This window comes from Cygnus atratus, chromosome 1 (assembly GCF_013377495.2).
Source record: "Cygnus atratus isolate AKBS03 ecotype Queensland, Australia chromosome 1, CAtr_DNAZoo_HiC_assembly, whole genome shotgun sequence".
NCBI classification, from domain to species: domain Eukaryota; kingdom Metazoa; phylum Chordata; class Aves; order Anseriformes; family Anatidae; genus Cygnus; species Cygnus atratus.
The window spans coordinates 74,136,734-74,155,483 of record NC_066362.1 but is presented as its reverse complement, the minus strand read 5'-3'; the positions used below and the strand labels follow the sequence as shown (position 1 = coordinate 74,155,483).

Below are 18,750 nucleotides of genomic sequence, written 5' to 3'. Positions count from 1 at the left end.
AACTGAAGTACATGATATGAGGAAAAGGCTCCTTCCTTGCTGGCTGACAATTTGAATTTAACAGATCCACATTTTTTATAAGATACTACTTGCTGTAAATGCAAAGCCAGGTCGAAAAAGCAGACAGTAAAACTCGCCGTGTGATATATGATGTTGCTTGCTACTACACAGCCATTCTCTGTTTGTACAACCTCTTAACGTACCCCAGAACAATACAATGGATACTTTAAAAACAAAAAGCTCATAGAAGAAAAAAACAAAACAAACTTGCTTATGACATTAGTGTTTGATTCAGAAAGATGAGCAGTTATGGAGTGTGTTATTTTATTAAGTATAGTAACTTTTTTTTCTTCTTCTCATCTGTAAGTCTTTGGCCACACAGTGGCCAATAATTTATTTATAAATGAAGGACAAAATTTAAAACGACATTTATGAAGGCTATACTCAGTGTATCTTTACTCAGGTGGATGGTCAATACTAAGAGTTGTAATTGGTCTTTGCCACTTAGAGCTGAGGCCAAATGCTGGCTTTAAAATACAGGACAAAGTGTATGGTTTTCAACTTGAAGTTAACTGAGCTGTGCAGAAAACATACCATGTGAAGGAAAAACGTGGCCATGTGGAAGTGTGTAGGTATGCGCATAGGGGTGCAAGTGCAAGCATGTATTTGTATATACAGCTGTGTATCACATTACATTTTTACCTATTATTTCTAATTCATATTTGTTGGGTCCTCAGTTTCTGTATATACTCTACCAGATTCTACACATAACTGTACACAGACAGGATAGAAATTGTAGCTTAGTTTCTTTGTAAAATTCAAGAAAGATGGACTGAGCTAAACCAAAGTGAGCTAACCTTCGTCAGGTGAATAGCTTGCTCCTTATATTACAGCTCTTTTTGTCTCAGTGCTCTTTGCCACCTTGGCATCAGCCAAATCTCTCATTTTAAAATTGCTGCCTAGCATGTCCTGAAGGCCAACAGAGGATAACACCACCTACATTCCTGGAAATGGAACAGTTGAAGTCTGCTGAAGGCGTGAAGGCAGCTATCCAAACATTACATCTGAATGGGCTGGTACCATTTGCAGAGCTGCAAGGTGCTGACTTCTTTCAGGTCCCAGAGAGGTCACTAAGACTGAAAGACTGAATTTTCTGAGGAATTACTTTAGAAGAAGGAGATTTTTTTTCTGTATTCCACCAGAAAGATGGCACCAAAGTTGGTTTCCAAAGCAGATCAGATGAATGCCTGGCTTGAACTGGATCTCAGCTGGGTCACCCACCATCGTTCCTGATGCTGCAGAAGGGTCCAGGCTCAGCCTGCCCAGCCCCCGCACTTTTTTCTCCTTATTAATTCCTCCCCTTTCTCTCTCTTCTTTCCTTTTTTTTTTTTTTTTTTTCTCTCCTCTGCATTAAAGGCCTTCTAGAATAGCTGCTTTTTCCTCCAGGAGAGTTGAAACAATATGCCTATGCTACTTCCTGTAGCCTTGCCAGAGGATGAACTTGCTCCAGCTGCAGAACAGTCAATTTACAGGGGAAAAGTCTATTTCAGCACCTGAATTTCAATCTCCAAACCTGTGGTTTAACCCAGGGTCTTATATTTACTCCCAATTAAATCAGACTTTTTAATTCTCTCAGCATCATGCAGGAAATTCTTTCATTTCTGGAAAGAAAAGGCTTATTAACGGCGTATGGAAAAAATAGTATTTCTTGAAATACTTATTTCTTTTACCAAAAAGCCTTGTTTTCTGCTTTTACTTTTCAGTACTAAGAAGGCTAGCCTTCTGATTCAGAGCTCAAGAAAAAATATGTAGTAATTTCTGTGTTGAGAGATGGATTTCCATGTAGGATGAAACATCGTGTCATCATGTTGCCTGTAACTGTTCTTTTTCTGTAGGATTTTTCTTTTCTTCAGCCATTTGTGTGGCTTTTCCAGCAGTATGAAACCTAAAACTATTTTTTTTAATAAGTGTCTGAAGACACTTCAAAACAAGAACACAGAACAGCTTTTTAACATTAATGGAACAATTGTGGCAACAATTAAAAAAAAATAAAAGCAAAGCTGTTGCAGTGTAACATGGTTATGTGTTTGGCTTCCTGTTGCAGTTCTAGTATATATTTCTCTACACATAACAACCCAAGCAATAAATAATTTTTAACTTCATTTGTAGTTAGGAGCAGAGGTGTAACACCTGCAAGGCCCACACCAGAACAGTACCACATGCTGGAAGGAACGTTAGAAAGAGAGTTTTGTGCAGAATGTCTCCTCCCACATAAAAAACCATGGGAGAAGTGGAGGTGTGGAAAGAGAAGAAGCCAAGGAGCCTGGCTAATTTTAGCAGAGTGAAGGAGGGAAGAAAACAATTTCTCTTTTCTGGTTACCCGAGATGTATTGCCAGCTTCACAAAGAAACATGCTTTGGCTCCAGTGCTAGAACTGTGACTGGTTTATTATTTTTGTATTGTCCCAGGGCTGCATCTGCTTCCTTTAGCTGCAACAGGCGCCTTGTGCATAGATTGGTGGCAGTGTGTGAGCCCTGCTGAGGAGCATTTCTTGAGTGCGGAGAAAGAAAAACAGTGCGTGCTTGGCGTCATCTGGAGGAGGTATCCTACTTGGTATGGCTTGGTTTGAATGATAATTTATGAATCATGGAGATTTTTGTTTTGAGCAATTATGAAGGCCAGCTGGTGGTTATTCTCTGTTAGTTCCATGTTTTATTTATGTTAGTTCCATTATTTATTTGTTTGTGGATGCGCATGTTTGTATTGCGGATCCAATACATGCTCATTTTTTCATGACAGATATTTATGCGTTTTGCAGTTGCCCAGTGATGACTGTGGTTTTCAGTTGTGCACTTTAATATTAGATGAGAGGCGGAAAGAAAGTAATAATTCACAATGAATAATTCAACTACAAGTATCACATGCACGCACTGCAACAGAGAATCCTGATGCGCTGTGTCAATGTTCTTGTGTCCACTACAATCTTACAACACTTGTAAATAAAAAATTGGAAGCCAGCTACACACAAAAATAATCCTCACCTTCTCAGCCCTCCTATGACCATCGGCCTTCTGTGCCCACAGAACAGTAGAGATGAGGATTTCGCAGGTGATGCTGAGATGAGAATTTGCCCAGAGATTTCCATTCTTTGGTCTGATTATGCAACCACCACGTAGTCCCACTGGCATCAGCAGCTATTATGCAGCAGCTGCATAATCAAGCATTTATTGGAAGAGGTGGAGAGAAGGAAGGACACGTTTGTCCCCCGTGTTCCCAAATGGTGGAGGCAACCATTGGAAAAAGCATTGTGTGATTTTGATGTGCAGCCGTGGCCCCCTGTTTTCTGACTACTTTGTAAGTCTGATGAGAATGCAATGCCACGATAGAAAAACTGATGTTGGTGCGAGTCTTTTGGGAACCCAGCCTCACATATTCCCCAGCTAACCCAGACTTCAAAGAACAGTTCTGCTTAGGGTCCTCTGCTTGCCCTCCTGTGCAGACCTACATTCCCAGCCTGATGTACCACGTATTGGATTTTTTTTTTATTTCTTTGTTTGCTACAGTCCTCCATTATCTGAAATCTCCTCACAGAGAATTTACAGACTGGGATCAAATTGCTTTTTAATGTTCTTCTAGCCTTGAGCTTCTTAAACTTCTCACAGTTTATCAGACTTTCCAAAAGTCAAATAAGCTCTGCAGCTCTTTTCTGAATGCCTTTGCATCTGCCATTACAGTGTTTTCTGCTACAGGCACTAGTGAAGGTGATGTTTCCCTCCAGCATTATCACCACTGCTAGTGAGATAACAACTCGCTAATTAGCATCTCTTCTAACTAGCATCTCCATCTTTATATACTCAATAATATAATTAGCTTGCTTAGCTATCACACAGCGTAGGAAATACATGGTGTGTAGTTGCCTAATGTATTCTGGTATCTTAGATGGTTCCAGGACACTCTACCAGCAGTGCCTACAACTGAACAGTCAGGCAGGTGATGTGCTTTTACCGTGGACCTTATCTCCCCTGTTTCTACTACATAATACAAAATATGTGACCTCGGAGCTGTGAGGCAGGAGCGCTGCTGCCCAGGTAAGGTGTTCTATATTTCAGATACCAAAGCAGAGAGCAGTATGCTCTGTCTTTAAGAGCCTTATTATAGTTTGTCATATGGCTAATCTTTGTAACACATTTGCAAATCTTTATGGAACTAAGGGAGTGACACGTAGAAACTGCACGGAGTGGCAGCAGTTTGTAAATCCTTTAATGACCCCTTTGTCTCCTCTCTGGCAGTCTCTTAGAACCTCACCAAAGCACTCGATCATGTACTGCACTGCGCAAGCAAACCTACTCAGTGTGCTGCCATGTCATTTCCTCATATTATGTCAGGTGAGGAACAAAACCCAAATGGAAAAATCAGCGTTCACTTATGTTTGTGTGTAGAGCACATTGCACTCAGACTGCTGGAGCCCTAATCTACAGTCTTCTGTTCACCTCCACGATCCCAGGCTTATTGCCTCCCAATTTTCAAGGAGGTCTGATCCCCTGGAAACTGCAGCCTGTGGGGAGAGGGCTGGGCCAGTTTCTTGCTCTTGTCAAATACTTCCAGCAAGGCCCTCTGCAACAGGTAAGCTTTTCTGCCTCATCTCTCAAACTGAAATAACAGAATGCACATAAGCACTGTGAGGATAAATACATCTCAGACTACCAAGTATTCATTTACTTCTCTAACATATAGGAGCAGAATGTAACTCCAGCTATAGCCAGTGGTCACAAGAACTGACTTTAAGAAAGATAGGATAAATGCTAGCCAGTTCCTTAGTTTTTCATTATTTTTTTTTCTAAAGCTTTCCAGACCAAGTTTGCACTAATCTAAATGGAATAAAGGAACTAAGAAAATGAGGCAGAGATTTCCCATGCAACAAACACTGGAAGATCGGGACTTAAAATGGGAAGATGTAGATTACTTTTGTCACTACCCTAATGCTGAGCAAGCCCTTCTTCTGTCACTTTACTTGTCTGTAACCCCTCCAAAACCTGCCCCTTTTCAGCTAGCATCATCTTGTGGATATACTCGAGTTAAGTATTTGGAATAATTGTTGGACTGCTTCAGGCACTTTCACTCTGAGTTCCTTTTACTTTATGTATTTCCAAGGAAAATAGAAGAGTCAACCTGAGCGAAGGCTGGCAAACGAACCAAATTTATTTTTGGTTTCAATAGCATCACAATTTGTTTGTATTTTTAACACATTTACAAAAATTCATCCACATTTTTATCTTCTTTTAGTAGTGCAAGCAAACGGTGGGGCTCTTTTTAGCTGGAACGCTGTTCTTACTCTGAGCGTTGAGAGGCTTCACTGACCAGTAAAAAAGAAAAAGTCAACCCCCAGCCCCTCACATAATTTTCTTTAAAATGTCTAAAAGAAAATAAATTAAGCAAGCATTTTTTTAGATGGAATCAGTTATTAACTTCAGCCACTGTTTGAGAGTTTTTTGGTGATCAGAAAGGGTGAATTCTGGCTGCTTTCCAATCAGAATTTCTTTAGAATATTTTAGGTGGAACTGTGACTGAGATGACCTGCTAGCATAAGACTGATAAAAGGTACTGTGCCCAGCAGCTCCCAATGACGTATCACATCCAAGAGCTGAGAAGTTGGTAATGCAATGGAAAATAACTTGCTGCCCTTGTCTGCATGACTGATTAAAATCTATATCACTTATCAACCTAGAATATACTTAATGACTTTAATTAATTTACTGTAATTTTTGATGAAACTCACTGCAACTACTTTTCCACATGCTGCTATTTGATAGTAATGATTTTCAACAGGAAGGAAGCAGGCTGCTCACTGTGTTTCAGCTCTCAGAACAGCATCACTTTAATGACTGCAAAGAATTGCTCTAATGCGAATCCACCTCAGTGGTATGATTCACCACTATTAACACAAAGTGCCCTTAACTATGAAGACTCCTTTGTGCATAAACTACTCAGCTACGTACTAGAGCACCCATCCTTCAGAAAAATTGCAGGCAGACCTTGCACCATTTTAGATTTAAGCCCATCAGTCACTGTTCTGCAAAGTGATTGCATGAACCTCTGAGCAAACACCTTTCCATCGCTGCTTTTAACGTTTGCTGTAAATGGCCATGTCTCCACCACTATTCCATCTTTCAGGCTCTTTGGAGCCCAAGTAAAGGTTACCAGTACGTACAAACAACAGGAAACAGATTACCCTGCCGGGACGTCAAATGAACTGGTCTATTTATTTTCCACATAGCTACTTTTTACATAGGTTCCTGTAGTTTAAGATGTGTGCCCACTTTCCACCAATTATTCCTGTTATGCTGCTCTGTGTAGGCTACGTAATTGTGCTGACTAGCCTGTCTTCTCTGATGTTTAAAGTACTATGTCTCAGGCTTGCCTACTTGTTCTGTTTTGGGATCATGTCATCACCTGCCATTGGACACTGCCATTAGTGGCATTTTTAATTGTTTGAGCTGCATTTGTCATCTTCCTGCTGTTTAGTGTCTTAAACTTGGGTTCACCTCCCTAGCATTTGTGATTTCCAAGAAACATTTTACAGTGCACTTCAAAGTTTTTTCAGAGGCTTTTTTTTTTTTCAGTGAATAGATTTTCTTTACAATTATGGTTATAGATACCTGTGTACATATATTTATGACAATGTTGGTCACATAACTTCTCCAAAACATTTTCTGTTCTTGAAAATGGTTTCCTGACTCGCATGTGTTCTCTCCTGACCTAATGGACAGTAAAATGACTCTAATGTTCCCCAAATTTCAATGCTTTTTGATCTATTTTGCTTTTGAGACTTAAACAACCATTTATCTGATACTTTCCTAATGATGAACAAACTGACTGTGTCTAATTTCTGGCCTTTTCTTGAACTGCGCAGTGAAAGATCATTATAAAACCAAGGTCATACAAACATGTTTTATCACTTTTCTGATGAAATGCCTATTTGCTTGCTGCATCATGATCTAATCGGGGAACAGTAACAAAGTAATGATGTGGGAGATCCGTGACCTCAGCTGTCACTTCAAATAATTGTCTGACATTGTTACCATTTACGGTCACAGATTCAGCATCATCACATCAGCTTTTTATGATTATTGTTTGGAATTCTGCAGTGTGCCATTATTTCATGCAGAAATGTTAGCATACTTGAACAGATCTTCTGCAACCCTATAAAAGAATTATTACATACAGCTGTTGTTTAGTAGTAACTGAGAATAATGAACTGGTCTGTACATGACCTTCAGCCGTACTACCTGCTTGTTCCTCCTTGAGTTAGGAGGTAAGTTATCTGTTTCTTCATAACCAAAATATATGCTGGCGTTGACTTTCCCAGACACTGACAGCAATGGGATTTTAATTCATAGGCTCTTATTTCCACTGGATTTTTGCTTTCTTCTTCTTCATTCTCACTTCTGTTAAAAACACACAGTGTACATAGATAGTCATTTTGCAGGTTTTTAGTAGTTTTCTGGGGTGTAGCCTATTTAAGATGGACAATATTCTGTCCATCATTTCCTTTTTTCCCCCCCTTCTTTAATTTTTCAAGATATATTTTCTTTCAGTTCTGAAATCTGGTAAGTTATGCTAAATTTCCTACTCAGAAATCCTGCTGCAACTTTCCATGAATGCAGGAAGGCTTGCCTGTTTGGATCAGTAATGCCAGCTCCTTGCCACTTTCCCTTTCATCTCTTCTGCCACCTGCAAAGTCACTGGCTGAAGCTATTGATTATCCGTCTCACTTCCTTGTCCATCTGCCTTATTTAGATTCTAGAAAACTGAAAGCAATTAATTGCATTTTATTAGTAATAATTTTTGGTCCCTGCCAGTTAAACTTTAACTCGGCTGAGGCTGCATAATTCAATACAAAGTATGGGAGCAACTCTCTCCTTCTTCCGTTTGCCAGATACAGCTGCTCTTAACAATATGTCAGATGCAGCTAAGCTGATTTGCAGCTACATTTGTATTTACAGATCTAAATCAAGGGTGACTGTGAGCAGTTGACTTGGATTTTTTAAATGCAGATATGCAGATATGCAGATATGAATTTCAAATCACCCAGCCTGGACACCTTTAAAGTGCTATTAAGAGAAATGAACAGACTGCTGCATGAATATATATATGTGAGTACTTTTCCTTGAAGCTCAGCAGTTGCACTCAGCTTATTTGAAAAGTGCTTGGGGATGCTTTAAAGTTTCTCTGATTCTGATGCTTCAGAATCTATGTGAGGAGCTTCAGAATAACCTAGTCATTTTATTTCTCAGTGCATATATAAAATGTATGAAAAGTGTATGTGCTGTTGAGCATCTGACTCCAAGGTGAAGGTAAGGGGTAGGAGAAAGAACTATCCAAATAGCTCTAATTGTCTTTAAAATTAAGTGGTGTTTGCTGCGAGAGAGATGATGGGTTTTGTTGATAAAACTTGTGATGTCATACTCATTCCTGTGTATGACACTATAGTGTTGTTACATTATACAGTAAAATTGCAGTCTTAATTGATTTCTTCTGATTTCACATGAATTGCATGCTGCTATCTGCTACTTCAGCAGTGCTACACTCTTGATTTGTTATTATCTAGATAAGCTAAGGATCTGGCTGCAAGAAAATCTACTCAAAATATATGAGAAAATTTAAATATGGAAGTTGTTCAGAATTGGTTTCCAGTATTTTGACTAACCTTCATCTCTCAGCATGCAGAGTTCATTTATCAATAACTTTCAGATATCCATTTAACTACTCACTTTTCTACTAATTGCTGTTTTCTGACAATTCATTATCATATTTAAGATAGTTAAATCACTTTAACTGTACAGTCCATTTAAAGGAAAGACTTTCATAAAGTTGATGAATATGACAGTCGCAGATTGATGGACAGGCTGAGAAATAACTACATAGGGAATATCGATCATCTCATATCCAATGAATCTGCAGTTTACACAAATGTGAAGAAATAAATGTTGCATTATTGGGTCTATAACTTACAGAACAAAAGCAAAAAGAGAATAGGCATGAAATGAACCGTATGTATTATTTATGTAGCAGTGTCTATCAACATATAGAAGGATTGCTGGGATTCAGACTGAAGTGGGCAGAAGCCTTGCATATTGTCTTCATGTCAGTAGTGAATTTCTAAAAACAACAAAGAAAGCACTCATTTATGCATCTTGAATTGTTTAAATGAAAATTATGAAATTCAAAACCTTTCCATTTAGTTGCATAATTATAGTGTGGTGGCAAGTAAACAAGAATTGGAGCATTAAGGCATTTGAGATGCTTGCTTCCAAGTCTCCCACCCGTTTTGCTGGTCTCCTGCCCTGACATCACGTAGGAGTCCAGGCAAGAGAAGGGATACGCAATGCAAAACCAGTTTCGTGATCTGGCTCTTCCAGGAGCAGAAAGTGAGTTCCCTAGTTTTGTTTTAGTTTTTAAGCTTCTTATGTTTTTACAGTTATGCGGGTCCTAGCAAACAGGCAAGAATATTGAGAAGAAAATTATTTAACAATATCTGTTATTCTAAATTAATGTCTTTTGAAGGGAATGTAAGTGCATGTGTACTTGTAGATGTTGTCTGATACACTTAATGTTTCTTACTAGATAGATACTCCAGGATGTTAACTCTTAAGTAGTTTTCTCATAAAAGCTCTCATAAAACAAACTATGGTGCTTTGGTTTGCCATACTTAGTCTTGAGTGTAGTTCAACAATCTAGCTAGGGGATGTAAATAAAAACAGTGCCTTGAATGGGCCAGATTTTGTTCACTCTGTTCCTGTAAATATTTTCTATCAAGAGCAGTCTCTTCACAGAATCCCCCTGCCACACTGCTGTATAGTGCTTTTTCTGGATGGTGGCCATGGTCACACCGCACAGCTGACCCACTTCAGAGCCAGTGTCCCAAGCTAGGTGACACTGGCATGATTGTTTGTGCAGCTCTTTGAAATTGCTGAAGCACAGCACCTACCAAATGTGGGTAGTTAGCTCCAGTGATAACACGTATTCTGTTTCAAGATGTATTATCAAACGGAATTATTTCACATAGATGTTTACCCACCAGCACAGTCTTTATTCCACGTCTGTGTTTTTTTTTTAATTATTATTATTTATTTTTTTTGCACAGCTACTGTGGACATGCTTAGCTACTTGCTAGCCTTTAAACATACTGGCAGAGTTTGTTTTTATCCCCCTCTTTTTAAGTGATTTGATAGTCACTTGAAGAGGCATGGAGTAGTGGTGTGCTACAAACGATTCTATTTGGTGTCTGAAAGACTCAGAGGAATTCACAGCGAAAGCAGACTGCAAAATCTAATAAGGAGAAGTAAAATAGACTTGCCTTTGTCTAGCCCATTCCCACTGCATAAAGGAAAAAAGCACAGGCTCACCCTGCTGGGCTGGTAGCTTTCCTGATCCTGGACAAGCAGCAGATTTCTGAAACTGTGACTCCTGTAGCTTAACATACTCAGTGCAGACATTGCCTCTGTGTTGTGTTGTGCAGACAGACAGGGATGACAGAGGCAAAAGTTAGCCTTGAAGACAGTATGCCCTTTGATATGCATCTGTGACGGGTGTGAGGTTTAGGATCAGCAGAACAAGGCAGAGAGATGATCATCAGTTCTGCTCCCACAGCTAGAACACAGTGCAGCCACGGTATGTCTGGAAAGCTCTGCCAGGCTGCCCCTGCTCAAACTTCCTCTTAATGCAGTCTTCCTTGCTAGCTTGACCTTTTTTTAGCCATTATTAACTAATAATGTTCCTGTGGTAGTGAGAACAATTTTTTTCAGTGGTCTGGATTTTGATTCATCAACTTAGAATATTCCATTTTACTGCCCCCCGGCTGATGCTTTGTTGAGCAGCAGTAAGGAATTCCTTGCTGCTTGTTGCTGTTTGATGTCCAGCTGTTAAAGCCTGCCCAGGCTAATTGGACTGCAGGTTCTTACACGGACCAGTCAGCATGGAAGGGCCTGGCTCATGCACCTCAGTGATGGCCCAGAGGGAGCATCATGAGGCAAGCCGCAGCAGTTTAAGCTCAGTCACTTGCAGGCCTCTTTTCTGAGTCTGTGACGGTGCTTGGACTGCGGAAGGTACATCCACCAGGACCCGGACTCAGACCACACAGGCCTTTGTACAGCCCTCAGATGGTTTCCATGCTAAAGAAGAAATCGGCATCAGTTGGGCCACAAAATCCATACACTACATGATGAAGCAACGTTATTCTAAATCAGGCTTGATGTTTCTGAGATTAATGGCTTTCCTTTCTGTCCTTACACAACACTGCAAGCCCTCTGCAGCTCAGCCAGCAGCATGTATAATGCATTCCAGACTTCTTTAGATATAATAATATTATGACTGTTCATAGCCCTCTTTGTCTCAAGTAAATAACAAAGTGGTCTGCTAAGGCAAGATATTTAAACATCTTGGGGATGGTTCTAAACACTATATACTATGACTTGCTTGATTGTTTGCTCTCACATCTCTGTTTCAGTCATTGGTTTCCTAGCCAATTCACAGAATCACAGAATTATCTAGGTTGGAAGAGACCTCCAAGATCACCTAGTCCAACCTCTGACCTAACACTAACAAGACCTCCACTAAAACACTAAACCATATCACTAAGCTCTACGTCTAAACATCTTTTAAAGACCTCCAGGGATGGCGACTCAACCACTTCCCTGGGCAGCCCATTCCAATGCCTAACAACCCTTTCAGTAAAGAATTTCTTCCTCATATCCAACCTAAACCTCCCCTGGCACAACTTTAGCCCATTCCCCCTCGTCCTGTCACCAGGCACGTGGGAGAATATACAAACCCCCCACCTTGCTATAGCCTCCTTTAAGGTACCTATAGAGAGCGATGAGGTACCCCCTGAGCCTCCTCTTCTCCAGGCTGAACAAGCCCAGCTCCCTCAGCTGCTCCTCGTAAGACTTGTTCTCCAGACACCTCACCAGCTTTGCTGACCTTCTCTGGACTCATTCGAGCATCTCGATGTCGTTCTTGTAGCGATGGGCCCAAAACTGAACACAGTACTTGAGGTGCAGCCTCACCAGAGCCACGTACAGGGGGACAATCACTTCCCTAGTCCTCCTGGCCACACTGTCTCTTATACAAGCCAGGATGCTGTTGGCCTTCTTGGCCACCTGAGCACACTGCTGGCTCATATTCAGCTGACTATCAACCAGTACTCCCAGGTCCTTCTCTGCCAGGCAGCTTTCCAGCCACTCATCTCCAAGCCTGTAGCGCTGCTTGGGGTTGTTGTGCCCCAGGTGCAGGACCTGGCACTTGGCCTTGTTGAACTTCATACAGTTGGCCTCAGCCCATCGGTCCAGCCTATGCAGATCCTCCTGCAGAGCCTTCCTACCCTCGAGCAGATCGACACACGCACCTAACTTGGTGTCATCTGCAAACTTACTGAGGGTGCACTCGATCCCCTCATCCAGATCATCGATAAAGATATTAAAGAGAACTGGCCCTAGTACTGAGCCCTGGGGGACTCCACTGGTGACCAGCCTCCAACTGGATTTAACTCCATTCACCATGACTCTTTGGCCCCGGCTACCCAGCCAGTTTTTAACCCAATGAAGCATACGCCAGTCCAAGCCATGAGCCAGTTTCTTGAGGAGAATGCTGTGGGAAATGGTGTCCAAAGCCTTACTGAAGTCAAGGTAAACCACATCCGCAGCCTTTCCCTCATCCACTAAGCGCGTCGCTTCGTCATAGAAGGAGATCAGGTTCATCAAGCAGGACCTGCCTTTCATAAACCCATGCTGACTGGGCCTGATCACCTGCTTGCCCTGCAAGTGCCGCAGGATGACACTCAAGATAATCTGCTCCATGAGCTTCCCTGGGACTTAGGTCAAACTAACAGGTCTATAGTTTCCCGATTCTACCTTCCGGCCCTTCTTGTAGATGGGTGTCACATTTGCTAGCTTTAAACTAGAACAAGAAAGAAAATGATGAAATATTAAGCACTTACATCAATTTTTTAATCCAGGAAGATCCCAAACTACTTTACAAATCATAGGTTAATCCTGACATTGTTCTTGGGATGCTTTCTTACACTTTCAGTTCTCTGCAATAGGAGACTGCAATAGGGAGTGCTGCTTTGATTCCTGATATACAAGAATCACTTCCCCATTATCACAATGTACCGTCTTCTAGAATGGGCTTTTTTTTTCTAACTCTATTATGATAAATGTAGTACAGGAAGTTAATAACTTTGACAACTTTTGTTGTCATGAAAACTTGTGAACTTTTTTGCAAAATGTTTTAAACAGTATTCAAGTTTTTATGCCCTGGGATATATGCATATCTCACAGGATTAAAAATCTATTTTCTATTTTCCTGTTCTTTGAGTTGAAAGAAAGCCCATCTGCAACTGGAGCTGCTCTTATGGCATGACACCACCCATATATATGTAAATGTGTTTGTGAGGTGCTAAAGAAAAACACTCATTTTCTCTGTGACTGGAAAAGCAGGGATAAGTTTATGACACTTCAAAAACGTGAACACAAACTGAAAAGTTGATTTTATAACTCGAATCTTGCTGTTACCAAAGCAGTTCAAGAGGCTGGTGTCATCATCTGCAGTAATGGAAATTCAAGTATAAAATGGAAAACAAAAAGACGTGAGTAATTGAGCAATCTTAAAGACAGTGGTGGAAATGATAAATCCTTTAACTCCATTGCACTTCTTCACTAACAGCATGATTAAATTTTGAGAAGACAGTACTAAGGTCGTTCATCAAATATAGACTGCAGCAGAAACAGACTCTAAACAGAAGCTAAACTTAATTTATATATATATTGCAAAATTACCATATTTTCCATGTATATAACCTGCAGATTATCTAATGGAGAAATAAAGAGCCAGGGAACCTACTCTTACTCCCTACTGTCTTACCACTTGCTGTAGTACACAAGTCTATTTTTCTGAAAGACCTCTTTACTCAAAAGCCTCTTCCACATGCTAATCACCTTGCCTGCGATCACCACTGCCTACTGTGTTTGTGAGACACCTGTGCTGGGTCTGGCTGGGATGGAGTTAATTTCCCCCACAGCAGCCCATATAGGAGTGCAGTGCTCTGCACCTGTAGCTAGAACAGCATTGGTATCAAACCACAAACAGCCCTGATATTGCACCAGTGTTTTGTCTATTGTTGTGCTGTGCCCCACAGCACCAAGACTCCCTCCAGCCCCCAAAGCCAGCAGGCTGGGGATGGGCAAGGGGCGAGGAGGGGACATCACCGGGGCAGCTCACCTAAACCAACCAAAGGGATATGACATACCGTGTGGTGCCACACAGCAATAAAAGCTGGGGAAGGGGAAGGAGAGGGGAGGCTCTTGTTATGAAGATGTCTCTCCTCCCAAACAACCACTACGTGTATGGAGGCCCTGCTTCCTGGGACATAGCCAAATGTCGCTCGTTGATGGGAAGTAGAGAATATTTTTTTTCTCTGTGCTTCCGTGTGGCTTATTTTTTTTCCTCTTTCTTTTCCCTTTAATTAAATTACCCTTACCTCAATCCATAAGCCTTTTATTTTATTTTTTTAATCTGTCCTGCATGTTTTTCTCTCCCCTTCTTCTCCTGAGCAGGGGGAGTGAGAGGGCGCTTGTGGTGGAGCTCAGCTCCACCACACCCAGACCCACTGTACACACCCAGACCGACTGCCCGTCCAAACATGCGGCAGTTCAGGTCTCCAGATGCGGGGAGTGTCTGAGCCTCTTGCTGCCATCGGCGGGAGGCAGAGGGACTGCTTGCGTGAGGTGCAAGCAGGTGGACGACCTGGTCCGCATGGTGGCGGAACTCAAGGAGGAGGTGCAGAGGTTGAGGGATATCAGGGAGTGCGAGCGGGAGATAGACTGGTGGAGTGACTCCCTGCAGGACCGGAGGGAGAGGGACCAGGGTGAGACGTCCCAAAGGGGGGTGGACCCCCTGCCCTGTTGCCATCGGGCAGAGGGAGGGGACCTGCGAGTTGAGGAGGAATGGAGACGGGTCCCTTCTCGACCTCGTAGGAGATGCCCTCCCCTTCCGGCGCTGCCTTCCCAGGTGCCCTTGAACAATAGGTTTGAGGCCCTGGAGCTTGAGAGACCGGTGGGTGAGGACGAGGTAGGAAGCCTACCCAGGAGGATGCCTGAGGTGAGGAGGTTGACTCCACGCCTCAGGACTGCCTCCACCAAGAAAGAAAGAAGGGTGATTGTTGCGGGCGACTCCCTCCTCAGGGGAACGGAGGGCCCTATTTGTCGGCCTGACCCCACACATAGGGAAGTCTGCTGCCTCCCTGGGGCCAGGGTCAGAGACGTTACCAGGAAGCTTCCAAACCTGGTTCGCCCCTCTGACTATTACCCGCTTTTGATAGTCCAGGCTGGCAGTGATGATCTTGAAAAGAGAAGCCTGAAGGCTAACAAACAGGACTATAGGGGGCTGGGACGATTGGTGGAGGGAGCGGGAGTGCAGGTGGTGTTTTCGTCTATCCCTACAGGGGAAGGGAGAGGCACGGAGAGGACATGGAAAGCTCACGTGGTTAATAGGTGGCTCAGAGGCTGGTGCCAGCACAGAAAGTTTGGGTTTTTTCACCATGGGGAGCTTTACTCGGCACCCTGCCTGATGGCCCCAGATGGGTCCCTATCTCCAAGGGGAAAACGGATCCTAGGCCAGGAGCTGGCGGGGCTCATAGAGAGAGCTTTAAACTAGGCAAGAAGGGGGACGGGGCTCAAACAAGGCTTGTTGGAGCCGTGCCGGGGGAAACAATAGCTAGGCTGGGGAAGAAGGCGATGGCCCAGCTGAAGTGCATCTACACTAATGCACGCAGCATGGGAACAAACAGGAGGAGCTGGAAGCCATCGTGCAGCAGGAAGGCTACGACTTGGTTGCCATCACGGAGACGTGGTGGGACCGCTCCCACGACTGGAGTGCTGCAATGCCTGGCTATCGGCTCTTCAGGAGGGACAGGCAGCACAGAGGGGGTGGTGGCGTGGCTCTCTACATTAGAGAATCTTTTGATGTTGTGGAACTCCAGGCTGGGAATGATAAGGTTGAATCCCTGTGGGTTAGGATCCGCGGGAAGGCCGGCAAGGCTAGCGTCCTGGTCGGGGTCTGTTATAGACCGCCGAACCAGGATGAGGAGACGGATGAGGAGTTTTATAGGCAACTGACGGAAGTTGCAAAATCGTCGGCGCTTGTCCTCGTGGAGGACTTCAACTTCCCGGATATATCCTGGAAACACAACACGGCACAGAGAAAGCAGTCTAGGAGGTTTCTGGAGAGCGTGGGAGATAGCTTCCTGACGCAGCTGGTCAGTGAACCTACCAGGGGTGGTGCCCCGCTAGACCTTCTCTTCACAAACAGAGAAGGACTGGTGGGAGATGTGGTGGTCGGAAACTGTCTTGGACAGAGTGACCATGAAATGGTAGAGTTCTCTATTCTTGGCGAGGCCAGGAAGGGGACCAGTAAAACTGCTGTACTGGACTTCCGGAGGGCTGACTTTGAGCTGCTCAGGACGCTGGTTGGCTGAGTCCCTTGGGAGGCGGTTCTGAAGGGCAGAGGAGTCCAGGAAGGCTGGGCGCTCCTCAAGAAGGAAATCTTAACGGCACAGGAGCGGTCCGTCCCCACGTGCCCAAAGACGAGCCGGCGTGGAAGAAGACCGGCCTGGCTCAACAGAGAGTTGCGGCTTGTGCTTAGCAGAAAAAAGAGGGTTTATAATCTTTGGAAAAAAGGGCGGGCCACTGAGGAGGACTACAAGGATGTAGCGAGGCTGTGCAGGGAGAAAATTAGAAAGGCCAAAGCTCATCTGGAGCTCAACCTGGCTACTGCCGTTAAAGACAACAAAAAATCCTTTTACAAATATATCAACGCGAAACGGAGGACTAAGGAGAATCTCCATCCTTTACTGGATGCGAGGGGAAACCTAGTTACTAAGGATGAGGAAAAGGCTGAGGTGCTTAATGCCGCCTTTGCCTCAGTCTTTAGCGGCAATACCGGTTGTTCTCTGGATACCCAGTGCCCTGAGCTGGCGGAAGGGGATGGGGAGCAGGATGTGGCCTTCACTATTCATGAAGAAATGGTTGGCGACCTGCTAAGGAGCTTGGATGTGCGCAAGTCGATGGGGCCGGATGGGATGCACCTGAGGGTACTGAAAGAACTGGCGGAGGAGCTGGCCAAGCCGCTTTCCATCATTTATCGGCAGTCCTGGCTATTGGGGGAGGTCCTAGTTGACTGGCGGCTAGCCAATGTGACGCCCATCTATAAGAAGGGCTGGAGGGCAGACCCGGGGAACTATAGGCCTGTCAGTTTGACCTCAGTGCCAGGAAAGCTCATGGAGCAGATTATCTTGAGGGTCATCACGCGGCACTTGCAGGGCAAGCAGGCGATCAGGCCCAGTCAGCATGGGTTTATGAAAGGCAGGTCCTGCTTGACGAACCTGATCTCCTTCTATGACAAAGTGACGCGCTTGGTGGATGAGGGAAGGGCTGTGGATGTGGTTTACCTTGACCTCAGTAAGGCTTTTGACACCGTTCCCCACAACATTCTCCTCAAGAAACTGGCTGCTCGGGGCTTGGACTGGCGTACGCTTCGTTGGGTTAGAAACTGGCTGGATAGCCGGGCCCAGAGAGTTGTGGTGAATGGAGTCAAATCCAGTTGGAGGCTGGTCACAAGTGGTGTCCCCCAGGGCTCGGTACTGGGGCCGGTCCTCTTTAATATCTTTATCGATGATCTGGATGAGGGCGTCCAGTGCACCCTCAGTAAGTTTGCAGATGACACCAAGTTAGGTGCGTGTGTCGATCTGCTCGAGGGCAGGAAGGCTCTGCAGGAGGATCTGCATAGGCTGGACCGATGGGCTGAGGCCAACTGTATGAAGTTCAACAAGGCCAAGTGCCGGGTCCTGCACCTGGGGCACAACAACCCCAAGCAGAGCTACAGGCTGGGAGATGAGTGGTTGGAAAGTTGCCTGGCAGAGAAGGACCTGGGAGTATTGGTTGATAGTCGGCTGAATATGAGCCAGCAGTGTGCTCAGGTGGCCAAGAAGGCCAACAGCATCCTGGCTTGTATAAGAAGTAGTGTGGCCAGCAGGTCTAGGGAAGTGATTGTGCCCCTGTACTCGGCTCTGGTGAGGCTGCACCTTGAGTACTGTGTTCAGTTTTGGGACCCTCGCTACAGGAAGGACATGGACGTGCTCGAATGAGTCCAGAGAAGGGCGACCAAGCTGGTGAGGGGTCTGGAGAACAAGTCTTACGAGGAGCGGCTGAGGGAGCTGGGCTTGTTCAGCCTGGCGAAGAGGAGGCTCAGGGGCGACCTTATTGCTCTCTACAGTTACCTTAAAGGAGGCTGTAGAGAGGTGGGGGTTGGTCTGTTCTCCCACGTGCCTGGTGACAGGACGAGGGGGAATGGGCGAAAGTTGCAACAGGGGAGGTTTAGGTTGGATGTTAGGAAGTACTTCTTTACCGAAAGGGTTATTAAGCATTGGAACGGGCTGCCCAGGGAGGTGGTGGAGTCACCATCCCTGGAGGTCTTTAAAAGACGTTTAGATGTAGAGCTTAGCGATATGGTTTAGTGGAGTACTTAGTGTTAGGTCGGAGGTTGGACTCGATGATCTTGAGGTCTCTTCCAACCTAGAAATCTGTGTCTGTGTCTGTGTCTGTGTCTGTCAGCTGCCCAGCAGCGTAAAAACACCACAACATCTATGCACTTAGTTGAAGGGTTGTTAAGTTTCAAAAGTAGCAGGTTATAAACTTG

The 18,750-nt window shown here is 44.1% G+C and overlaps 1 protein-coding gene across 23 annotated transcripts in view; it reads right to left on the bottom strand.

Annotated features, from left to right (window-relative positions):
* SHISAL1 (shisa like 1) overlaps nt 1-18,750 on the bottom strand; it is an 86,658-nt gene that overhangs the window by 14,870 nt on the left and 53,038 nt on the right. For 4 of the 23 annotated variants that reach the window (XM_035550949.2, XM_035550955.2, XM_050709142.1 and 1 more), the window contains one exon: nt 3,042-3,208. The exons of 8 other annotated variants lie outside the window; for them this stretch is intronic. In XM_035550949.2, coding sequence (XP_035406842.1) covers nt 3,055-3,208 — 154 coding nt within the window. In that variant the 3' untranslated portion in view covers nt 3,042-3,054. Of the gene's footprint in view, nt 1-3,041; nt 3,209-5,181; nt 11,172-13,454; nt 13,602-18,750 lie in introns of those variants that run through there. 11 more of the 23 variants (XM_050709176.1, XM_050709177.1, XM_035550963.2 and 8 more) reach the window with 9 other exon arrangements.